This window comes from Malus domestica, chromosome 17 (assembly GCF_042453785.1).
Source record: "Malus domestica chromosome 17, GDT2T_hap1".
NCBI lineage: Eukaryota > Viridiplantae > Streptophyta > Magnoliopsida > Rosales > Rosaceae > Malus > Malus domestica.
In genome coordinates this window covers 1879052-1905441 of record NC_091677.1, presented here as the reverse complement: position 1 = coordinate 1905441, position 26390 = coordinate 1879052, and the positions used below count along the sequence as shown (strand labels likewise).

The following is a 26390-nucleotide window of genomic DNA, read 5'->3' as shown; positions in this document are numbered from 1 at the left end:
GTTTTCTTATTGCGGAAGATAATACATTCGGGGAAAGTGTCCGTTGATGTCAAAAACAGAGGGCATAATATATGCACGGAAAACAATTGCGAACGTTAGAAAAAAAAGCCAAAAGGGTTCAATAACTAGTATCATTTTCCATCTTTTAGTCGACTTCAAGATTCAGTGACAAGCTAAATACATTCACTATTTATCAACAAGTCTGAAAACAATAGAATTTAGCCTATCTATGACTATGAGAAGCTTTCCACAAAAAACACTGTTTTGTTTCTACACTGTTCAGTTCCACTGTATTTGGAAGAATAACCACCCGTGGCCAATTCAATGACAAACTAAAACGCCTTACTTTATCTCCTGTTAACGTCTCCTTCGATTCCTAGCCGACAACCTCACTCACAATTACACCACCATATCTACAAGAGATTTTTCATTGTCCCCGTCATATAAGATGGTACATCACGTGTCTTTATATAAATGGTAGAATATGTGTATTAAAAGGTTAGTGACTTAGGGGTGTATTCAATTGGGATTTTAAGGGATTTTAATTCTTTTAATGAATCTAGGGGTATTCAATCAGGATTTCAAGGGATTCTCTGAAATTCTAGGTGTATTCAATTAGAATTTTAAAATAGTTTATTAAAATCCTTAGAAATCCAGGTGTATTCAATTAAGATTTTAAAGAAGTTTATAACATTCCAGGTGTATTCAATTAGAAATTGATTTTAAAGAATTTGAGAAAGTTGAGGAATTAGAGGGAATTGGAGAGATTTCATAGTGTATTTTAAGTATCCCATATCTTCCCATGAGATTTCGAGGGAATTGAATCAAAATTTTATATGGAATCTCTACAAATCAATTAAACTCCATAAAAATCCATGGATTTATAAATCCATTAAAATCTCTCACATTCTCAATTGAATACACCCCCAAATTTTAAATTTTTCATCATTTATATAAAAATACGTGGTGTATTATTAATATTCCTGTCGCATCTAAAAATTTCTCCATATCTACGAGTCTCTGAAATCACCAAAATTAAAATTCGATCAATTCATCATCCCCAAATGGCTGGAATAGAAGAACTTAGAAAAAAGCTCACAACTTTGTCCGATTGCGAAAGGGGCTTTTGCGCCGGCGGCTCTTCCTTGGAGCTCGACCCTTGCGATTCCTACACGGTAAGCACTTTTGGCTTTTTTTGCAATCCGAATAATCAAAATTTGAACTTTGGGTTTCTGGAAATTTGATTTCTGGGTTTTGGGTTGAAGCTATCGGACAGGCGTGTACAACATCAACGAGCTCGGATTGCAGAAATGCACGACCTTGGCGGTGGATGACAGTGCCGAGAAGACCTACCGGTGTGCCACTGGGGATATGAGGGTGTTTGGGGCAATTGGCAGCGGCGCCAGCAGCGTTGTGCAGAGAGCTATCCACATTCCCACTTATCGGATTCTAGCGCTAAAGAAGATCAACATTTTCGAAAAGGTATCATATGTCGCCTTTTCGGATAATTCTGTTTATCTTACGTCTTTTTTTTTTTTTGGTGAAATGGGATCATAGTATTGATTAGTTGTAATTATATTGATTTCCCGTGTAAACTCCAAATTTAGGAACTTTATGCTAGTGATTAGTGACCAGAAAGGAAATGTTGCGGAAAAAACCCCAGAAATTTTGAGTGTGGGAATTGAAACAGAGCGTTGTTTGTTGCATGATAGGAGAAAAGGCAACAGCTGCTTACTGAGATACTGAAACTGTGCGAACCACCTTGTTACTAAGGTCTTGTAGAATTTCATGGCGCATTCTACACACCGGATTCTGGTCAAATAAGCATAGCTTTAGAGTATATTGATGGAGGATCATTGGCGGATACTGACACGGTTCGTGATACTTGTTGCATCTTTGTACTTTGGTTTAATCGTCATGATTCATCGCTGATTTCTTAAGTGCATTCATTTCCACTACTGGTGGCGTCTCCTTTCATGTTACATTCGACGCATATATATTAAAAGTGGTCTTTTGGTATTAACAAATCTAGCAATGTAATTACGAATTTGCGACATTTGTTGGGAAGGTCACTTACATGTCGCCTGAGCGAATTCGAAATGAGAATTATTCTTATCCAGCTCATATTTGGAGCCTTGGTCTTGCTCTCTTTGAGTCTGGTACTGGAGAATTTTCATATACAGCTAATGAAGGACCCGTCAATCTTATGCTGCAGGTAAATACCTGTCAATCTTATACTGCATTCATATCCTTACCAATGCCTACATCCGCCGTTGTTTTGCAACTGAGGTTCTGAGGTTCTGAGGTCTATGGCAGATCTTGGATGATCCATCACCTCCACCTTCAAAACACAAGTTTTCATCAGAATTCTGCTCGTTTATTAAAGCCGGCCTGCAAAAGGATGCAGATGATTGTATTAGCCACAGATTTCAATCTGGGAGATGGTAGCTTGACATCAACATTGTTTAACTAGTATTCTTCTTCTGCAGATACTTTCACACCCCTTCATCACAAAGTACGAGGATTCCCAAGTGGGCATAGGAGCATTTGTCTGAAGCGTTTTTGATCCAACACAGAGGATGAAGGACTTGGCAGATGTGAGTACTTGACACTTGCATTATCTTTCAACAACAACAACAACAACAAAGCCTTTTCCCACTAAGTGGGGTCGGCTATATGAATCCTAGAACGCCATTGCGCTCGGTTTTGTGTCATGTCCTCCGTTAGATCCAAGTACTATAAGTCTTTTCTTAGAGTCTCTTCCAAAGTTTTCCTAGGTCTTCCTCTACCCCTTCGGCCCTGAACCTCTGTCCCGTAGTCACATCTTCGAACCGGAGCGTCAGTCGGCCTTCTTTGCACATGTCCAAATCACCGGAGCCGATTTCCTCTCATCTTTCCTACAATTTCGGCTACTCCTACTTTACCTCGGATATCCTCATTCCCAATCTTATCCTTTCTCGTGTGCCCACACATCCCACGAAGCATCCTCATCTCCGCTACACCCATTTTGTGTACGTGTTGATGCTTCACCGCCCAACATTCTGTGCCATACAACATCGCTGGCCTTATTGCCGTCCTATAAAATTTTCCCTTGAGCTTCAGTGGCCTACGACGGTCACACAACACGCCGGATGCACTCTTACACTTCATCCATCCAGCTCGTATTCTATGGTTGAGATCTCCATCTAATTCTCCGTTCTCTTGCAAGATAGATCATAGGTAGCGAAAACGGTCGCTTTTTGTGATCTTCGCTAGATTGCTCCGGTCATTAGTGTGGATAAGTATATAAATGGATAGAGATAGGAAAGCAAACACAAGATGTACGTGGTTCACCCAGATTGGCTACGTCGACGGAATAGAAGAGTTCTCATTAATTGTGAAGGGTTTACACAAGTACATAGGTTCAAGCTCTCATTTAGTGAGTACAAGTGAATGATTTAGTACAAAGGACATTAGGAAATATTGTGGGAGAATGATCTCGTAATCACGAAACTTCTAAGTATCGGAGTGTGGTGTCGTCTTGACTTGCCTTATCTGTCTCATAGGTAGATGTGGCATCTTCTCTGGAAGTACTTTTCCTCCATCCAGGGGTGGTATCTTTAACTGGTGGAGATGCACAAGGTAATGTATGAATTTCACTTGAAGCTTACTTGTAGTTTCAGGCTTGGTCAAGCGCGATACAAACCATGTAGTAGGAGTCCCCCAAGTCGCCGAGCTAGGGGGTCTGCTGAAAGAGGTGACAGACAAGGTAAGCAATCAGAGCTCCGACTGATTGTTCACCTTCTCCCCATCTTGCAACAGCATGAAGGATAAAGAGAAGAAAAATGAGAAGAGATGATATGAGATACTTTTGCTTTTGAAGAAGTAACTTTCCACAGGCTTATTCTTGAACTGAGCTGGAGGGTTTTCTGGTTTCCTCCAGAGTATAAGGCCGACTGAAGAATTTGAGGGTCAAAACAAGTCCATCAAATCTAGAGTACGTTTCGCCCTGCTGATATGGGATACTTTTGCTTTTGACAGAGTAATGGATGTATCGGCACGTGTGCTGTTACGCTTGTCTCCACATGCTTCCTTGTATCCTTCGCACTTGCCCTATCTGTTCCTCAAACAGATGCGGAATCTTCCCTAGAAACATAAGATGTTGAAGATGAGTACTCGAGAGTAATGCCAGGTAACTAATCAGGTAAGGGGTTCCAGGCAGTCAGTTCCTGGCTGGAAGCTTGATTCCAAGTGCTGACTGATTGCTCTCTTTCTCCTTGTCTTGCAGGTAAAAACAAGGCCAAAGGAAAAGACATGGAAAAAGCATGATATGGGATACTCTTGCTTTTAACCCTGATGATATGAGATATTCTTGCTCTAGTATAGCTTGTTTGCAGAGGTATTATCGGGGGGAAAGAAAGCTGAATATTTCGAAAGGCTTCGTTGGGAGTGCCCTCTTAGATATGATGAAGGGTTGAGCATTTTTGCAGGTCTGCCTGTCCGTTGGGGATGGAGGTCGACATATATAGGAGTCTCCCTAACAACAAGTAGTAATGCTATTCCTTTACCCTGCTTGGTCATAGCACGGTAGTGGGAGCTGTCAGTTTCACATGTTTTAACTCTGTCAGAGCACTTTGAAAAAGTGGTCTGTGGTATCTGGCTCTCGAGATTCGGAGAACAATGCCTCTTCGATTTTTGAGAAAGCAATCACGCTGGGGGTCTGGCTCTCGAGATTCGGATAGCAGTGTCTCTTCGATTTTTGAGGAAGTAATCATGTTGGGAGTCTGGCTCTCGAGATTCGGAGGGCGGTGCCTCTTCGATTTTGGAGCAAGCAATCTTGTTGGGAGTGTTGTCTCGAATGTGAGTAAAGGTTGGGCATGTTTGCTAGTCTACCTTGCCACGAAGCACAAAGGTTGACACACAGGGACTTTCCAATTGTCGAGCAATGGTACTGTTCCTTTACCCTTTCTTCGATTTTGAGAAAGTAGTCATGTTGGGAGTCTGGCTCTCGAGATTCGGAGGACGGTGCCTCTTCGATTTTGGAGCAAGCAATCTTGTTGGGAGAGTTTTCTCGAATGTGAGTAAAGGTTGGGCATGTTTGCTAGTCTACCTTGCTACGAAGCACAGAGGTTGACACACAGGGACTTTCCAATTATCCAGCAGTGGTACTGTTCCTTTACCCTTGTGGGTAATAATATGGTAGCTAGACCTTCAAAATTTATTTGTCTAAACTTTGTTAGTGCTGTTTCTTTGCTATTCTTTTACCTTTCTTGGTCAGAGCGATGTATTGGGAGTTGCAAGCTTCACGTGCTCAACTTTGGCAGAGAACTTTGGCAAAGTTATCTGTGGTACCCATGGGCTATTGTTGTGTGTGGGAAGTGGGTAATTGAACAGTAAGATTCATGTGCTTTCTACTTCACCAGAAGTCTTCGACAGAATGCCCATAATTTCTGCAAAGCTGAGTGTGCGTGTGACAGGTGCTGACAAGGCTAGAAAAGTAGGTGGCTCTTCGATTTCTGATATCGGCCCTCGTGGTCTCTGAGCAGCCCAGCTTTTGAGAAAGCGAGCGCCTCTTCGATTGATTCGGAGAACGATGCCTCATCGATTTTTGAGAAAGCAATCATGCTGGGGGTCTGGCTCTCGAAGATTCGAGGAGCAGTGTCTCTTCGATTTTTGAGAAAGTAATCATGTTGGGAGTCTGGCTCTCGAGATTCGGAGGGCGGTGCCTCTTCGATTTTGGAGCAAGCAATCTTGTTGGGAGTGTTTTCTCGAATGTGAGTAAAGGTTGGGCATGTTTGCTAGTCTACCTTGCCACGAAGCACAGAGGTTGACACACAGGGATTTTCCAATTATCCAGCAATGGTACTGTTCCTTTACCCTCTCTTCGATTTTTAATAAAGTAGTCATGTTGGGAGTCTGGCTCTCGAGATTCGGAGGACGGTGCCTCTTCGATTTTGGAGCAATCAATCTTATTGGGAGTGTTTTCTCGAATGTGAGTAAAGGTTGGGCATGTTTGCTAGTCTACCTTGCCACGAAGCATAGAGGTTGACACACACGGACTTTCCAATTATCCAGCAGTGATACTGTTCCTTTACCCTTGTGGGTAATAATATGGTAGCTAGACCTTCAAAATTTATGGGTCTAAACTTTGTTAGTGCTGTTTCTTTGCTATTCTTTTACCCTTCTTGGTCAGAGCGATGTAGTGGGAGCTGCAAGCTTCACGTACTCAACTTTGGCAGAGAACTTTGGCAAAGTTATCTGTGGTACCCATGAGCTATTGTTGCGTGTGGGAAGTGGGTGATTGAACAGTAAGATTCATGTGTTTTCTACTTCCCCAGAAGTCTTCGACAGAATGCCCATAATTTCCGCAAAGCTGAGTGTGCGTGTGACAGGTGCTGACAAGGCTCGAAAAGTAGGTGCCTCTTCGATTTCTGAGATCGGCCCTCGTGGTCTCTGGGTAGCCCAGCTTTTGAGAAAGCGAGCGCCTCTTCGATTTCTGAGATCGGCCTTCGTGGTCTTTGAGCAGCCCAACTTTTGAGAAAGCAAACGCCTCTTTGATTTCTGAGATCAACCATCGTGATCTCTAAGCAGCCCAGCTTTTGAGAAAGCAAACGCCTCTTCGATTTCTGAGCAGGCGCCTCTTCGATTTCTGAAGCTCCGTCGAGTGCAGATTTTTATAGGGGCTGACATTAAGTTCCAAAGCACACTTGAATCTCCACCAGTAGAAGCTTCATTCTTGCACTTCTAAGATCTTGATTTGTCCGACCTCTTCTCTCTTCAACACCTTTGAAAATGTCTGGCCCCTCCGACCATCGTTTTGACTTGAACCTTGTTGAAGAGGCAGCCCCGCCTTCTCCAGACAACATATGGCGCCCATCCTTCGTCTCCCCTACTGGTCCTCTTACCGTTGGGGATTCCGTGATGAAGAATGATATGACCGCTGCGGTGGTGGCCAGGAACCTTCTCACTCCCAAAGATAACAGACTACTTTCCAAACGGTCTGATGAGTTAGCTGTTAAGGATTCGCTGGCTCTCAGTGTTCAGTGTGCAGGTTCTGTGTCTAATATGGCCCAACGCCTATTTGCTCGAACCCGCCAAGTTGAATCATTGGCGGCTGAAGTGATGAGTCTCAAACAGGAGATTAGAGGGCTCAAGCATGAGAATAAACAGTTGCACCGGCTCGCACATGACTATGCTACAAACATGAAGAGGAAGCTTGACCAGATGAAGGAAACTGATGGTCAGGTTTTACTTGATCATCAGAGATTTGTGGGTTTGTTCCAAAGGCATTTATTGCCTTCGTCTTCTGGGGCTGTACCGCGTAATGAAGCTCCAAATGATCAACCTCTGATGCCTCCTCCTTCTAGGGTTCTGTCCAGTACTGAGGCTCCAAATGATCCCCCTCCGGTGCCTTCTCTTTCTGGGGCTCTACCGACTGCTGAGACTTCTCCTAAGCAACCTTTGTGAAGGCTCCCTCTTGTGTGTTTATTTTGACTCATGTATATGTACATATTTGTAGCTTATCGGGGATATCAATAAATAAGCTTTCCTTCATTTCAACGTATTGTGTTAAATACACCAAAGCCTTCTTCGCTAAGTTCTTTGAATTTTCTTTTGTTGAAGCTTGTATGTTGAAGCTTTCTGAGTGGAGCATGTAGGTTGGGGTAGTGTTCCCTTAATTTCCCGAGTGAGGAAAACTTCTCGGTTGGAGACTTGGAAAATCCAAGTCACTGAGTGAGATCGGCTATATGAATCTTAGAACGCCATTGTGCTCGATCCTGTGTCATGTCCTTCGTTAGATCCAAGTACTCTAAGTCTTTTCTTAGAGTCTCTTCCAAAGTTTTCCTAGGTCTTCCTCTACCCCTTCGGCCCTGAATCTCTGTCCCATAGTCGCATCTTCTAATCGGAGCGTCAGTAGGCCTTCTTTGCACATGTCCAAACCACCGTAACCGATTTTCTCTCATCTTTCCTTCAATTTCGGCTACTCCTACTTTACCCCGGATATCCTCATTCCTAATCTTATCCTTTCTCGTGTGCCCACACATCCAACGAAGCATCCTCATCTCCGCTACACCCATTTTGTGTACGTGTTGATGTTTCACCGCCCAACATTCTGTGCCATACAACATCGCCGGCCTTATTGACGTCCTATAAAATTTTCCCTTGAGCTTCAGTGGCATACGGCGGTCACACAACACGCCGGATGCACTCTTCCACTTCATCCATCCAGCTTGTATTCTATGGTTGAGATCTCCATCTAATTCTCCGTTCTTTTGCAAGATAGATCCTAGGTAACGAAAACGGTCGCTCTTTGGTATTTCTTGATCTCCGATCCTCACCCCTAACTCGTTTTGGCCTCCATTTGCACTGAACTTGCACTCCATATATTCTGTCTTTGATCGGCTTAGGCGAAGACCTTTAGATTCCAACACTTCTCTCCAAAGGTTAAGCTTTGCATTTACCCCTTCCTGAGTTTCATCTATCAACACTATATCGTCTGCGAAAAGCATACACCAAGGAATATCATCTTGAATATGTCCTGTTAACTTATCCATTACCAACGCAAAAAGGTAAGGACTTAAGGATGAGCCTTGATGTAATCCTACAGTTATGGGAAAGCTTTCGGTTTGTCCTTCATGAGTTCTTACGGCAGTCTTTGCTCCTTTATACATATCCTTTATAGCTTGGATATATGCTACTCGTACTCCTTTCTTCTCTAAAATCCTCCAAAGAATGTCTCTTGGGACCCTATCATACGCTTTTTCTAAATCTATAAAGACCATGTGTAAATCCTTTTTCCCATCTCTATATCTTTCCATCAATCTTCGTAAGAGATAGATTGCCTCCATGGTTGAGCGCCCTGGCATGAACCCGAATTGGTTGTCCGAAACCCGTGTCTCTTGCCTCAATCTATGCTCAATGACTCTCTCCCAGAGCTTCATTGTATGACTCATTAGCTTAATACCCCTATAGTTCATGCAATTTTGTACGTCGCCCTTATTCTTGTAGATAGGCACCAAAGTGCTCGTTCGCCACTCATTTGGCATCTTTTTCGTTTTCAAAATCCTATTGAAAAGGTCAGTGAGCCATGTTATGCCTGTCTCTCCCAAAAGTTTCCACACTTCGATTGGTATATCGTCTGGGCCTATTGCTTTTTTATGCTTCATCTTCTTCAAAGCTACAACCACTTCTTCATTCCGGATTCGACGATAAAAAGAGTAGTTTCTACACTCTTCTGAGTTACTCAACTCCCCTAAAGAAGCACTCATTTCATGTCCTTCATTGAAAAGATTATGAAAATAACCTCTCCATCTGTCTTTAACCGCGTTCTCTGTAGCAAGAACCTTTCCATCCTCATCCTTGATGCACCTCACTTGGTTTAGGTCCCTTGTCTTCTTTTCCCTTGCTCTAGATAGTTTATAGAAATCCAACTCTCCTTCTTTGGTATCTAGTCGTTTATACATATCGTCGTAAGCCGCTAACTTAGCTTCTCTGACAGCTTTCTTCGCCTCTTGCTTCGCTTTTCTATATCTTTCACCATTTTCATCGGTCCTCTCCTTGTATAAGGCTTTACAACATTCCTTCTTAGCCTTCACCTTCGTTTGTACCTCCTCATTCCACCATCAAGATTCCTTTTGGTGTGGGGCAAAGCCGAGTCTAGATATAATCTCTTAACAATTTGTGAGTCAAATATGTGACAGTTCACGTAGTTCCATTGGTCCTAATGATTAGAGAGGCAATTATTGGTTGATGGAAGATACATTATTTGTTATCTTGTAGGATGTAAGATTGACTAGTCATAAATATGGTGAGTTAGGCCAATTGGATAAGGTACGTGTCCAGACCCTTGCACCAAGTTCGAATCACCTTCAAGTTTATTATTAGACATGTATCAATTGGGTAACGTGATTTCTAGTACTAACGTCTCTAACATATGCTTTTGTACTTAACTCCCTTCACGTAACAATGATAATTTTGCTCAATTTTTGTAGTCTTGTTCTTTCTTTGGTGTCAATGGGATAATAATCATCGTTTACGATCCGTTTTTCTTATTTTCCCGTCATTTGATTTGTTAGTAATTATAGAATGCCTGCAACTAAACATTATAATTATATTGAAAGTCTTCATATCCATTTCCGTTACATAGAAAATGAATTCAATTCGTGTTTCAGTTACCTATTTGTCATACTTTTGTATTGTAATCAAGTTTGCAGAGGATCCAAATCCGTTCATAAAACATGAAAATAAGTCGAGAAAAATGTAATATATTGCGTGGAAAACATTATGCATTAACAAGTGTAATATATTGCAGAGGATCCAAATGGCTGGATTACAAAAGCTACGAAAAAAGCTCTTTCCTTTTGGTTGGATTTTGAATTTCCACGAATTGTGGAAATTGAATTTTGGTTTGGGCGATCGGATAGAGGAACAGTGAAACTGCTGATCAGATTGTACGCTGTGTACAACATCCACGAGCTTGGGTGAAAGTTGCGAGCATGGCAGCGAGAACATCTTGGGTAACCTCCGCCCCCAACATTAACGTGTTTTATTGCAGAAGATAACACATTTGGGGAAAGTGTCCGTTGATGTCAGAAACATTGGGCAAAATATATGCACAGCAAACAATTGCGAATGTTATAAGAAGGGATGTGTTATCCACACATCATTTTTTACTTCTCAACACCCCCTATTAATTTCTATTATTTGATATTATTCAATTCATTTAATCTAATGGCCGAAAATTAAGAGTGAGAAGTAAAACGGGATGTGTGGATAATATACCCATAGAAAAAAAACCAAAAGGGTTCAATAACTACCATATTTATCAAGAAGTCTGAAAACAGTAGAGTTTAGCCTATCTGTGACTGGCAAAAGCTTTCCACAAAGAAGACTGTTGTGCTTCTATACTATTCAGTTCCCCTGTATTTGGAAGAATAACCATCCATGACCAATACAATGACAAACTAAACCTATCTATAAGTGAGGATCCAGTCATTTCCCAGTCTAGCCAAACCCCTGTAACAATCAGCAGAAGTAGACATAAAAATAAAAAAACAAAAGATTGAGCAATGGGGTTTTTATTATAGGAACCAAACACTTGTATAGCGTGTACAATGCATACAAGCTTTCTTAGAAGTGAACAACATTACTACAACTTATACAATTAATATATCACATACACCATCAAGAATTTATCCAGCGTTTGACTTTCCTATCGAATATTCCTCCACCATAAGTAGACACGAAAATATCAACAAGAAGGGGAAACTGCATCCAAACAAATAAAATGACGGGAACACCAGCAAGGAAAATGATTGGATAAGTAATCCATGGTTTGTCCTGAAGCATGATGAATAGGGTAGAAGAAAAGGCGACCATCATGGTCGCAATGGAGATGAAGAGTGTGGAAAGGCCTATTATCATCTTTGTGGGTAAGGATTTGAGGAAATCATCTTCAGCATAACGCGATGTAAGGATGCCCAGAAACATCAACACTGACGTTGCGGAAGACAAGAGCGAAATTGCATCTGAAACTATAAAAACCATAAATAGCTTTTCGTTTAAGAATATTGGAAACCCTGTTTCTTGGTTGTTTCCACCAGGAACTGTAAATGCTGTAGCAAACATGATTGTAATAATGAGGGCACTAACAACTGTACAAGAACTTGCTGTTCCCTTCATCCACTTTTCTCCTTCCTTATGCAATTTCTCATGGGTCTTGGTAAATAATTTGGAGGGTGTCAAACCATATTTATTTTCGGTTGGGGCTCCCGAGAGTTGGAAATGAATACTCTCTACCTCCTGTATTTCATTGAACAAAAAATTATGCACCGTAGCAATATTAGTTGATCGTGTTCTTTCAGTAATTAGAAAAGAAAAAAATGATGCATCATTTGATACATGGATACAATTTGAGTTTAAGCATATAATGAGGTAGAATTTATATTATTCTTGGACGGCATCGGCATGTGACAAAGTGAGAAAGAAGTTAAATTCCAAAGTATTAAGTGACACAATTTGAATTTCATGCGATTAAGTATTCGGAATGAATTTCAGGGGTCATAGATGTAATTTAGCCTAGAAGAATAATATAAAAGGAAATAATTCTAACCTTGTACCATTGCCTTTCTCTCTGCATTTGCAAGGCTGCACCTGCAATACCATCAAGCTTTTCCTTTGCCAATGGAGATAACATCCCCGCACAATGTAGGATGTTGTTTTTGGATTTATCTACCAAAGTCGTAATGAGATTTCTTTGACGAACCCCGTATATAAGGCTATAAACTTTTTCTTGACGGCATTCAACAGCATACCTAAATATGTTCTTTTTGTCATTATTCGTTCTCAATAACATTTCTGGTCTGGCTTTACATAAAGAAGTAACGACCTCAACAATCCCATTTTCAACAGCTACGAACATTGCATCATATACACCGCCATCCGACATTTCTTTATGAGTTAAATGTTTTATCACGTCACACATGCATTCCAACATTTGATGTGACCGAACATGGATCAATTTCAGCTCACGAAGGCGGTTGATTCCTACGTTGACATTCAAAACAATGTAACTCACAACTCAAAACCACATTTTTACGAAATAAAAAGATAGAATAAATAAATTATTAGTTTAAACAAAAGGAAAATGCAAGCTAATTTTCATACACAATTTTTAGTTTCTCACAAACTTCTCTTAATTTATACTCATCAGATTTGATAAATCAAACGAAATCAAACGAAATCAACAAAATGAATTGAATAAAGGTGTTAGAAGTTAACTATATGTTATCATTTTCCATAAAAAAAAAATTAAATGAATTAATATCCACATACCCAAAAACTTTAAAAGCCTCGATGGAAGTCCTTGTAGTAAACCCAAGACTGCAACACAAATATAAAATCAGATTTTGCTGCCAAAATTTCTTTATATGCTGATTAGATGATGTATGGCAATAAGCATGAAATATACTTGGAAGAGTTCAAATTCCAAAGTTTAAAGGCCCAAATCCATGTATCTTGGTGGTTCAAGATGTTAGAGAACAATTCAGAAAATAAATAATAACATAATTTTAAATAATTGATTCTTTATTTATGAAATATACTTGCAATACAAAATGAAACAATAAACAAACAATTACATAAAATAGAATGCAATTCTTATTTATTTTAAGGAAATTTTATATGAAACCCAACAACAGCTTAATACCCAGGCACCATAGATTTTGGAAGCTTGCCCATTCGAACTGCAATTTCCATGGGTTCAGCAATTTCCAAATCCAATCAATACAAATCCTCGAAATATTTGATCCCAATAAAAAATTTGGTCCCAAATTCAAATGAATGAATATTCATATAAATTTGATTCCAATAAATCAATAAAAAAAAGTGATTTTCACCCACCCTTTATAGTTTTTCACAGACTTCTCTTTATTTATAATTATCGGATCGAATAAATCAAACAAAATCAACAATCAAATTTAAATAAAAGTGTGTTATTAAAAGGCTTAACAGAGTACGTGAAAATCACCTTCCGAAAATCACCTCTCTTTATTTATAGTTTTTCACACCTCTTTTTATTTATTCTAGTAAATTTCTTGATTAAATATATCATTTTCAATTTTTAAAACTATTTTTTTTCTTTATAAAAAAAATTTAGAACTAATTTTAAGCATTAAAATTAAAAATAAATAAATAAATAAATAAACTGTTTCAAGTTCCCACCCAGCCTAACCCGACAGACCCGCCCACCCGCGCCACCACTTTCAGTATGTCTTCAAAGTTCCACCCAGCCAATCTTCTTTCTTCGGTTGCCATGGCGAATCTGCCATGTCTCCGCCCTCCGCCCTCTCCCTCCCCCTCCCCCATCCCCATCCCCCTCCCTCCTTCTTGTTCCACTGTAACAACAGCCGAAGACCACTACGACGACTGCCCTTGCAGCCATGAAACCAAAACCCAATTTCAAAGACAATTCCAAAAAAACCAAATTCGAAATTCAAAAGCAATTCGAATTCGAATCGATGGGTTAAAAGGGAAGGAAGAATCTCACTCTTTGGTGACGGCGATGATGTTGTCAACGAACCGTTGAATCATCTCATAACAGTACAATCAAAATTTGATTTTTGTAATCGGATTTCAGAACAATTAAATTAAATTTCTGGAAAATTCGAATTTGGAAACTACAGAATAAAAAAATTATAAAAAAAAAAGCAAAATCCGAGCGGCAATTGGGAAGAAAAATCGAGAAAAAATTTAGGGGCCTCCTTCAAACCTGGCATCAATTTTGACAAATCTGTGCAGAGCGTTCATGATTTGCATACTATGATGACGGTTGATTTTTTTTTAAAGTTTTTTTTTTCTTTACTTTTAAATCATTTTTAAAATTAAAAAATGATTGATTAATTAGGAAGAGGATCCCCTCCGGATCCTCTTTGTAGGATCCGGTGCATCCATCATTCATTGTGCGATCAGTTTTCATCCGGTACTGTTTATGTTTAATTTTAAATATAATTATTTAAAATAATTTATGACCGCACGATGAACGATGAACGCACCGGATTCGAGGATCCAATAAATTAAACTAGAGTTAAGTTGAAGTACACATGTCAATTTTAAAAATTAAAAATGATTGATTAATTAAATAGTAAACAAGAGTTAATTTGAAGTACACATGTCTAGGTACATGGTACACTATTTGCCGGAGGTCTGACTGAGGGGGCCACGTTTTTTTACGATCAATCTCTAAGTGTGGGTGTGCTTCATCTAACGGTTGAAAACTGTCAATATAAGATGTGCACAACCATTAAATATGTACATGAGCAACTCCAGTTATGTGAATTGTGTCATTGTATAATTTTGACCCCTATTTTAATTGGGTAAATTAGCCGTCAGTTATTAATTTGATGACATTTTAGAGATGTTCAAATGTTTCACTATTTTGGTGTGATCCCTCTATATATATAGATAATAGATGATACTTTTGTTTTCCTATGTTGTAGTAAAGTAGAGTGGTTCGCTTGAGTTGCTCAACCGCCCCTTAGTCCGGTGCTCATGACGCACTACAGAATCTCCACTGTGCCGAGGGACCAAGCAAGGCATAGCTAGTGGCATAGGTATATAGATAATACTTTTGTTTTTTTATTTTCACGTTTGAATTCGGATTAGGCCGTGTTAGTTGTCTATTGTACCTTGTAATGTTCGGATAGGCCGACAGCATTTCATTGTGTTCCATTCCATCAACCACATCACCTAACTAATTATTAAAAACAAGGAGATGGATAATTGAAACAATTCCAAAAAAGAAAAAAAAAAGAAAGAGCATAACATATGAAAAGGACTTCAACATATCAAATCGTAGTTAGAGTTTTGAGGTGTAACATACCTGTGTTATTCCCTTGATTACCCTGTTCATTTTCTTGATTTTGAATTATTATACGGAAATCATTGACGGAATGACCAAGCTGTATGCGTATACCTACCAAGAAATAAGATTTCCTTATTCAAAATACTCATTCTAGATATTTTAAAACAGATTTTGTGAATGAAAACGTACTATATGGTACATGATTTAAGAAAAGACTAATGCTAGGGAACCAAAATTTTTAAATCAAATGATGTGGTTATAGATGATTAACTTATTAATTAAATATCGATTAATGTGCTTGTTTCTTATTAGTAACACATCATTTGATTTGCATATTTGGTTTAAAATTTTGGTCTCCTTAACATTAAGACCAACTTATTTGAACCACCTTATGAAACCCTTTATGTAGAAGAAACATTTGTACATGCTACATATAATGCTGATAAATTTGATGGTAGTAAGAGAAAAGGGAAGGTGTTACTAACGATTGTAGATCCACTTTTGCCAGAATTTGAGCGATGTCCCACTCGGGAATGCAGAGGACAAAGAAGCAAATGCAATTATAGGGGAGATGGTGCCTCGAATACATGTAAATCGTGGGTAACGCTGAAGTAACTCCCATGCAATATCTGTATGTATGTATTTAGACCAATTATTGTATATGTGTGTGTATAATGCAGAAAATTTGATTCGGTAGTTTCGTTACCAAATTGTTTGGCATCAAGACAACTTCTAACAAGTTTAGAGCCGTAAATGCCTTCATCTAGCATTAGATCTGGGGGTGGAGTGAGAGAGTAGAGGTACCGAACTATATCCCATTGGTCATTCCAAGCAGCGATGACAATCGGAGTCTTTTGGAGGGACTTTACGGCAATATCGAGTAGTTTCTTGTTCTTCGTGACCATGCATTTAACCATCTTGATGTTTTCTCTTACAGCAGCAGCAAGAGCCGTCCAACCATTCTTATCTTTTATCTCCAATTGTTCGTCAGTCATCAACTGCACCAGCTCTTCCACAATTTGCTCGTGCCCGAATTTTGTTGCGTTTTGAAGAGCTGTCCCCCATGAATCCGTTGCTGTTATTGCACTGGGGTGTAGGGTAAGTAACCCCTTCGCTTCATCCCAATCACCCCTCCTTACAGCAGCGAACAAAGCTTCATACTCATGCGGGTTCTCCTCTGTCAAGGGTACGTATGTAATAATCATGGCATTTTATATAATATATTGACCACTTTTTCTTCAATTATCCTGGTGTAACTTAAAATAACTTACTTATTAAGTACACGACATGTTATGACTTTAACATAGTTTCTATTTATACACAACCATCTGTTCACACCCAACTTTTCACTAGACATCCAGCACACCCAACAATCTCTAATCCTTGGATTTGATATCAAGGTTTTAAGATTAAAATTTTATTGTGAAACAAGGATAAAAGGGAAGAAAATTAAAATTAAAATTTTGAAATAGAAAGATAAAAGAAAATAATGCACAAGATAGTGATAAACATGTCGAGTCTCGTTCTTTGGGTCTCCTGATGGTCAAGGGTTCATGATCACTAACCCTTGAGTTTGATATCAAAATTTGAGATTAAAATCATGAAATCACGTCCATTTATTCCTCATGATTCCACCCTTGATATTAAATTCAAAGTGAGTGGCCATAAGTTCAAAAGTAAATAAACTATGACTTGATCAGTCAATTGGTCTTTGATTAAGAAGATGCGCATTCATATTGCAGTTGCCCACCCATGTGAATTAATGAAGCCTGAAGGTATTTGTCTAGAAGATAAACATTCAAATGAATAAAAAACAACTTGCCATTGATCAAGATACCTAATCAAGCAATCATAAAAAACCACTGTCACCAGCATAAAAAACAATAATTGTTGGAAGATAATTTTTGCCTTTCGATTTGAAAAACGGGAAGGGACCTCTTTGGCTTCCTCCTGATTCTCATGATCCACCAATTCGGATCTTTGAAATTTGATTCAAAGGCTAAAGTTTTGCCTTGCTTGGTCCCACCGGAAATCGACCCCAAAATCCAGCTCATTCTACTCCACATCGTCTCCTCTCTTCTTTCCCTCTGGCTTTTCAATTCCAAAAAATCCATTCCAGAAATCAGAGGGCAATGGAATCAAAAACAAAAACCCAATAAAGTGCAAGAAACCCAGAAGAAAGAATAGGGAAATTCGGTCGGGACTATGTAACCCGAGAGGCCTAGGCAGCCACGCCGCCACCGCCGCAGTCGTAACAACCACCAAAATCCTCTTCTTCTTCCCTCTCGACCCACCTGGCGATGTCGCGATGTTGGAGGTCAAAGAATCCCGCATCCCTCTCCAAACTCTCGTCAAAGATCTCGAGAAAATCATCCAAGCCCTCGCGCTGGGGAGGTATAGGGAACAGACGACGGGGTAGGAGGAGGAGGCGTTGTGACTCCAAGCCAATTTCAGGGGTGGAATCGACGCTGTTCTAGGTGATAAACCAAGTTTGAAAATACCAGTTCCCGCCACAACACTCCCAGCAGAAAATAATGGAATCAGTCAACAAGAAGAAGGGTCGACTAAATCTGATCCTTAAGCTGTTTGTTAATATCTTAAATTTGTATTTTCTGTTATTATCTTTTGGTTTGTTTGAAGAGTTTGTTCTTCACTCAAACTCCACTTGTAAAGATATATAAAAACAAGAAATCAATACAAGCTCAGTATCGAGCAAAATTCTTTTACTAGAATGAGAGGTAAGTCAGGGGAATGGTTTCTAGGTTTCAGTTTTGGCTTTTTTTTTTTATATATATTTTTTAATAGGGTTAATATTATTAATCACACAATTATTTTTTTACCACGTGGCATAAATTTGGCAGTCACGTGGCAGAAATGTGGCAGTCACGTGGCAGCTACGGATTAATGAATTAAAAATGTAACAGATGTAGTATATTGAAATAAAATAGTATGCGAGGTATGAAAGTGATTTTTTTTTAAGATGTTGTATGAGGTTGCAATAGACCTCAAACTTGATATGGTTAAGTGCAATTTACCTTTTTTAAAAAAAAAAAATTAAGTATTAATAGTTAACACTGTTCAGTTGTGATTAAGTGATAAAATGTAAAACATGTGTCAAGAAATTGAAAAATGAACAGAGAGGCTACATGGGTTTGTGGTGAAGAAAATTTAGAACTCATTTTGAATGGAAATGAATTCTCTTTGGACCTCTTCCTTCTAATCCATCAAATCAAGAAATTCGTGCCATTAAAATTTGATTCAACGGCTACAAACAAAAGTCTACTTAAGAGTTATAATAACTTTAGTCGTTGGATCAAATTTCAATAGTCTGATCTTCTGATTTGATGTATTAGAAGGAAGAGATCCAAAAAAGATCCTTTCCATTTTGTATTCCATTATTTTTACAGTGGAAGATGTTAGGTCCAAGGACCGTCAATTTGTTTGTTGACTCTCATTATTCGTTATCTTTCCCAAACCTTTCCTTCTTCAATTCTCCTTAAGTAACTTCAAATAAATTACTTCAAGTAAATAGAATGTTAAAGACTTTAATCTAATTTCTATTTAAACACAACAATCTCTTCACACCCAACTTTTAACACTCAACACCCAACAATCTCTAATCCTTAATTTGATATAATCCTTAATTTGATATCAAGGTTTTGAGATAACCTTATTGTGAAACACTAGATTATAGGGAAAAAAAATTAAAATTAAAATTTTAAACAAAAAGATAAAAGAAAATAATTCACAAGATATTGATAAACATGTTGAATCTCGTTCTTTTGGTCACTTGATGGTCAATGGTTCATGATCACCAATCCTTAAATTTGATATCAAGGTTCGATATAAGGAGACTGATTGTCTGCCTTCTTAGTTACGGTGCCCTTCCATATTCTCCTATTTGTAGGATCACGGTTAAACTACGTCAATATTTTATATTTTTATTATTTTTTTCTTATTATCTTTATTAAAAAATTAATATAAAATGTTGATGTGGATTAACCGTGACCGCACAAAATAGAAAAACATAGAAGGTCACCACAACTAGAAAGGCAGACATCTGCCTCCTCGATATAAAACCTTGAAAGCACGTCCATTTATTCTTCACGGTTTCACCTTTAATACTAAATTCAAGAGTGAATGATTATGTATTCTTTACACGGAAACCAAGGAAACCTTTCATTATATTTAATACTTTGATTTTCATGATAGATACCTGGGTTTTCTACTGGTTTGATCTCTGCTGCCATGCTCAATCTGTCAATTTATCCAAAAGAGATTTTATTATTGGTAGATCATGATCATGCGTTTATACCTGGAAACAAAGAAAGAAATAGTGAACCAAAGTATAAGTAACTAACAACTCACAACTTGAATTGAAACGGGGAAGTCTTCTGATAAAACTTCAGCTTGAGTTGAGTTTGAGGAGTAGACCACGATGGTGGTTTGGAGGTTGATCCACTAGAGGTAGTTTTGCTCTCTGCGCTGCAAAGAGAAGGAGAGTGAGAAAGAGGATCGAGGGGTAGAAGAGAGTGAAGTGGTGCCGATGGAATGACTTCCTCAACGGTGAAAGTTTCGGTATATATATAAAAGCCACCTTCACTAGAAGACAAAACAGATATTTTCTGTGAACAAAACATCACACATGAAGCAGTGTAAATTTACCACTTTGCCCTTAAACTTTAATCGAACGTCACTTGCCACGTTTTGAGCTTTCCATCTGATCCACAGAAAGAAGATATTTTATTAGCAGCAAATTAATACACTCAGAGGATCAAAGGTGAAAGTTTCTGTATATAAAGCCTCCTTCACTAGAAGATAAAACAAATATTTTCTGTGACAAAACATCACACTTGAAGCAGTGTAAATTTACCACTTTGCCCTTAAACTTTAAACGAACGTCACTTGCCAAGTTTTGAGCTTTCCATATAAGGAAAGCGATCATTTTCGGATCCCTTCAACCTAATTTTCTTTATTAAATAATCCGGGTTCTTGAAATTCGATTCAATGGTTACAAAAAATGGCTCACTCTAAAAATTATAATAACTTTAGCCGTTTGATCAAATTTCAAGGATCCAGATTGTTTGATAAAGAGAATTAGGTGAAATGGATCCAGAGATGATCATTTCTACATGTAATCCACATAAAGAAGATATTTGTTAGAGAAAATTACATTTTATTCCCTCGAGTTCAAGTGCAATTGCAACCTTATACAATATCTTTAAAACATTTCAATCTCATACATAAACTTATATTTTGTTGCAATTTCATACATCCATTAGTTAAGCCGTTAATTTAACCATTAAATAATGACATGGCAAATGCATGACCCACATATTTAATGACGTGGCATATAAAAATAAGTGATTATCAAAAAACAATTTAAACAAATAATTAAATTAAAAGAAAATAAATATGGGCTCGCCCCTCTTCTCCCACCTGAATAAAGGACCTCCATCTCCGTCTCCTTCATTCTCCACCGCCAACACCCATCCTATACAACCTCCATGTCAATCCTCCCCCTCCCAATCCCTAAACTCCATTCCCAAATCTTCTAAATTTCTTCTGATTCTTCGTTTTCTCCAGATGTCCTAAAAAAATTTCTCAGTTTTCGCTGTCAATCCGAAAAAAAAAAAACCCAGAAAATTTCCTAGATCCGAAGCTGGTTTTGCGTATGAAATAGCTTTTTTTTTTTTACTGGCTCATGAGAAGGGTCGAGATCGAGAGCTCTCTGTGCTCATGGCCGTAATCTTAGGTACAGCCGCCTCCGCTGTGACACTCGACCGGAAGACCCAGATGGAGAAAACCCAGAAAGACAAACCCCGCGGGAAGGAATCATCCTCATTAACGTATACCGGTGAACGAAGGATATTCGGATCTGGAATCGCTGTTGTAGGGTTGGGTGGCAAGGATGGTCAGCCGCCGGTGTCGAAGGTGTCAATCCACGCCATGTCGTGTGCCAAGATTTGGGAATCATATTTGTTTTCAAATTATTGGTTGTGTAAATTTCAACTTTGATGATGGTGATGCAGAAAGAAGAGATGGCTGGTTGTATGGGATGAATGGTGGTGATGCAGAAAGATGGGGATGGCTGGTTGTGTTGCTGAAAATGAAGAGATGAAGATGGAGGCTTTGCTCGGGTGGGAGAAGAGGGGTGGGCCCCATTTTTTTTGTTTTAATTTAAATTTTTATTAAATTGTTTTTTATAATTAATTATTTTTTATATGCCACATCATCAAATAGGTGGGGTCATGCATTTGTCACGTCATTAGTTAACGGTTTAACTAACGGATGTATGAAATTGTAACAAAATATAAGTTGGTGTATGAGATTAAAATGTTTTAAAGATGTTGTATTTGGTTGCAATTGTATTGAAACCCAATGGTGTAAAATGTAATTTACCCTATTTATTAGCAAACCTCCTTCACTAACCGATATTTTCTGTGACAAAACATCACACGTGAAGCACGTGTAGAATAGCTATGAGTGTAAATTTACCACTTTGCCCTTAAACTTTAAACGAACGTCACTTTTTTGCTACTAGTTCGATTTGGGTTCTGTTTGCGTTCACACGTTAGTAGTGATGAGTACTACTCAAATACAACAAGAAAGGAACCAAAATATGAACTGAGCTTAAACGTCCACATAGGATTTCACTTAGCTCAACATGACCATTTTGTCATTTTGCAACTTCGGGGAAAGAAATTACAACAAAATTAGGGACGGTTGGAACCAAATTTGAGCACTGCCGTGAGTGATGGTTGAGCACAACTTCGAGCAACCTGCAAAATAGTAAATAACCGTGGGGAGAGAAACATTTTTAGGATATAATCTTCGTTCTAAATTGGGAGAATCCTAGAGGATATCTAGAAGTAGATATTGCATCCTAACTTGTGGCGCACACCAATTCCTAGATTGTAGGAACCCCAAGACATAAAATTTGATTGTATCCATATCCGAATCAGATCACGTGTCTTGAGTAACAAGCATGGTCATCCAATAGAGTCGCAGGACTCTGCCTAATGCCCTGGAGTAGATTGATGGTGGCACCACTACTCCTTCTGTTACTGCTCCGTCTGGAGCTGTTGAGTCCATAACTAGATTTTTGAGGTAGCTGTATTCGGATTAGCTTTCCTCCAGCCCTGGAAAATTATGGTCCCATAATGGCCTATAACTATCCATCTGAGAGACAACCCGTTTCCTTTGAGGATGGATTGTTATCCGAAGATCATGCTTTTCAGAGTAAGCTGAAATACATACAGTTTTAGTCTTCGATTTTGCTGTGAGCTAGTCTGATTCATTAAAGGGAGATAGTTGAATCGTTCTCGGTTCCATCATGCATCCATTTGAAATCAATTGTCATCATGATGCATGCCTCCATTTTGCGCGCATACTTCTTAAAAGCTACCACGCGTCTCATGTATTAGCCTTGATTCTCGCCTGCATCAATCTCTAGGTTGGCGACTCTTCATTTTTAACGGTGTGATATTTTCATGATTCGCCTTTAAATAGCCCCCTTAGGCCACCTGTGGAGCCATAAATAATTCCAAAAATCCACAATGCGGCATGTGGACTTGTACCCAAGAAAGACAAGATTGCATTCATTAAATAGGCAGGGTTCTCAAGCATCCCACGCGCAGCTTGGTATCATTGCTTTGTTCCGTATAAGTAACGTTTTCAATGCAATTTAAAGATAAACTATTAAATTGCAAGAATGTATTTGCATTTTTGGGCATGTTTTCTGCATTGAATTCACTATTTCATTTTGGTTTTGGTTCTTATTTTGTCTAACTAAATTAGACTTATTTTTTCTTCAAAAAAAATATTATCTACACTTAGGGGGGCGGTAGGATTTAGCCTCACAATGAGCTCGCAATAATGTGATTAAAACTCGCATTTAGTGAGAATCAAACATAAATGATTTCGATTTTGCTAACATATTGTAAAAAATGATCTATGAAGTGCAATTTAGAAAATAAATTGTAGTGCAATTTAGAAAATAAATTGGGAGAAGGGAGTTGGAACCTTCATACCTTTAATTTTTAGTGGGAGTTGGCACCTTCATACCTTTTTTTTTGGTAGGAGTTGGGACCTTCGTACCATTGTTTCTTAGGAAAACTAATGAAAATGATTTGAAAACTTTGAGTTTTAACGATAAGGACAAAATAAAAGGTAAAGTGAATAGTACAAGGATTGACTTTTTAGTATAAAAATGTGGTTTTTCGTTAAAATAAACAGTACCTTGAACTTTTCGTTAAAGTTCCATTGTTTCTTTCCTTGCGATTTTGACACTTTGTATTCTTTCCTTGTTAAATAAAATTTTTGAGAATAATTAATAAAGTCTGGTGGTCCAGTGGTAAATGATAGATTGTGAGGTTTTCTTCAAATTAAAAATTGAAGGTCTCGAGTTTGAAACCCACTACTAGCGTGGAAGCCAGACTTGTGACCAGGAGAAGACTGAAATTGCTCTGTGAGTCTTCCCGGCTCCCGAAAATGGTGGATAAAGTGAATAACTGTAGCTAGTCACAAATTGTCTTCCTTTGTAAGAAAAAAAAAAGTTTGGAACCTTCATACCATTATTTGTTTCTTTGCGATTTTGAAACTTTGTTTTCTTTCCTTTTAAATAAAAATTTTGATAAAAATTAATAAAGTTTTAAGGCCCTACCATAAAAAAAAACGTTAATGGCCTTCGTGTGGAATATCATACTATACAACTATATACATCTTACGGAACAAGATGACAACCTAGAAATTTGACCAGCAGGTCTCTCAATAATAAACCAATTAAGCAAGGAAAATATTTGCTGCATCGGAGAGGCAACTTTTAAGTTGATTGGAAGAATCATGGTCTGTCATTTCTCATAAACAATTAGTTATGACAATAGGAACAACAGTAGGGCACATGATCCATCTTGGAAACATCAATAATTATTTTCAAAACGAAAAGAATCCTATTGGGGTACATTAATGTTTTGGAAAAGGTTTGATTTTTCTTAGAGATTGTTCACACAAGCTAGAAAATTTCTACTTGTTCACATTAAGAAATATCTGTGTAGTTTGCATCCAACTTAAATGTTTGATAGTTTAATGTGCCCCATCTTGAAAACATCAAGAATTATTTTCAAAATGAAAAGAATCCTATTGGGGTACATTAATGTTTTGGAAAAGGTTTCATTTTGGTTCTTAGAGATTGTTCACACAGGCTAGAAAATTTCTACTTGTTCACATTAAGAAATATCTGTGCGGTTTGTATCAAACTTAAAAGTTTGATAGTTTAATGTGCCCCATCTTGAAAACATCAAGAATTATTTTCAAAACGAAAAGAATCCTATTGGGGCACATTAATGTTTTGGAAAAGGTTTGATCTTTCCTAGAGATTGTGAACACAAGCTAGAAAATTTATACTTGTTCACATTAAGAAATATCTGTGCAGTTTGTATCCAACTTAAAAGTGTTGTTCATTCACAGATATGTGTTAAATCAGTTTGATAGTTTAATCTACCCACTCTCCGGTACCAGGATTAAATGTCGTCGGGTCTACTATATATTATGACAAAGGTCATAACTTTCACGTAATGAATGTATGGCAGCAATGATGTATAGGGACATCTGACTCTAGCTAACAGGATATCCTGCACATATTTGAAAATCAACATCAACAATGGGATTGTCTATTATCTTCAAGTATTTTAACTGCTAGGTATTTAGTTTAAAACACAAAAATTAGGATTATTAAAAAATTTGAATAATCCTATGCTCCGAAACACCATAACTTTTTTATCAACAGTAAAAAAATGAAGTAGGAAAACAAAATGTGAATAACTAATAATAACAGGTGAATTTAGTTGCACATATATGAGGTGGTTAAAGGGCCTATCAGTTGGTAATTAAATTCTTAATAGCGTGGAGAGTTTCGGATGAGGTAGGGCTGGTTTGGTATTGCTGTGCTTTGAAAAAAAACTGCTGTGAGAATAAGCGGTTGTGCTGTAAGAATAAGCGGCTCTGAAATAAATCAGCAGAGTGTTTGGTAAACTTTTTTGTAAAAGTGCTTTTGGAAAAAAAAACAGTCTGATAGTGGGTCTTTTCATTAAAGGAGCACTGTAGCTCCGTGTGCTTTGAAAAAAAAGCCAGTTTTCCAAAGCTGCAAATAGCAGCTTCAGCTTTTTCCTTTGATTTCAGCTTATTCTCACAGCAGCTTCCAAAATAAGCCATTTTTTTTTCAGTTTACCAAACACCTAAAACCTTTACAGTTTTTTTTCATGGGTTTTTTTTTTTTTTAAGCACATCACTCTCAAACCCAACCGTAGCCATATGGAATGAAGCAACACACTGACAAGAGGCGAGCCTCGAATGTAAGGGCCTTGCTCTCACCTTCAAGTGCGTTGTTGCATGGGCCAATCTCTGAGTGGCAAGAAGTGGTGGTTAAAATAATAGAGAGTGTCTAGTTAAGTAGTTTTCTATAATTTGCCACTTCACGAACACACATAGTACACATAATTGTAGGCAGATTTTGATATCAAGATTGAAAGTTCATGCCTAAAAGGTGAACACAAAAGAGGAAGTAGTAGTACGAATACTACTATCTTTGCTTTCTTGGAACTATACTTATGTTCACCAAAAAAAAAAAAACTATACTTATAAAAAGCTCCCCTAGCCTATAAATAAGAGGGTTTTAACGAAAAGCCGGCGGTACTGTTCACTTTAACGAAAAACCACATTTTTACACTAAAAAGTCAATCATGGTACTATTTACTTTACCATTTATTTTGTCCTTATCGTTAAAACTCAAAGTTTTCAAGCTATTTTCATTAGTTTTCCTTATAAATAATCTACTTGAAAATCTTGCTGAAAGGCCAGAAAGGTAAAAGACAACCCTTATATTGAATCAATGATAATTTTGGTTATAAGATCCCACATCGCCCAAGGAAGTGGATCATGTAAGCCTTATATGTATATTCTCATCTCTACCTAGCACGAGGCCTTTTGGGAGCTCACTGGCTTCGGAGTTCATCGGAACTCAAGAAGTTAAGCGAGTAGCGCGCGAGAGCAA

The 26390-nt window shown here is 38.1% G+C and overlaps 1 protein-coding gene and 1 pseudogene across 1 annotated transcript; one reads left to right on the top strand and one right to left on the bottom strand.

The window, feature by feature from the left end:
* Positions 1-1026: 1026 nt before the first annotated feature.
* LOC139193790 (mitogen-activated protein kinase kinase 3-like) lies at positions 1027-10660 on the top strand (annotated as a pseudogene).
* Positions 10661-11041: 381 nt separating this feature from the next.
* Positions 11042-20285, bottom strand: LOC103404290 (uncharacterized). The gene is made up of 9 exons (XM_070817047.1): positions 20214-20285; positions 19709-19965; positions 19557-19597; positions 16047-16517; positions 15826-15969; positions 15359-15451; positions 12814-12861; positions 12092-12525; positions 11042-11781 (listed from the first exon to the last, which is right to left on the bottom strand). Exons 1-9 carry the CDS (start codon positions 20283-20285, stop codon positions 11164-11166), a joined length of 2178 nt encoding a protein of 725 aa, XP_070673148.1. The 3' UTR covers positions 11042-11163.
* Between the last annotated feature and the right edge of the window lie 6105 nt (positions 20286-26390).

Bases quoted from the DNA above. Each gene is read 5' to 3' on its own strand.
- LOC103404290 (XM_070817047.1), bottom strand. From the start codon at position 20,285: ATGATCGCTTTCCTTATATGGAAAGCTCAAAACTTGGCAAGTGACGTT. The intron at 19,598-19,708 runs GTGAGTTGTTAG...ATAAATTGACAG, and splicing joins TCCCCGTTTCAATTCAAGTT to ATTGAGCATGGCAGCAGAGA. The intron at 12,526-12,813 runs GTATGTGGATAT...ATGTCAACGTAG, and splicing joins GAGGCTTTTAAAGTTTTTGG to GAATCAACCGCCTTCGTGAG.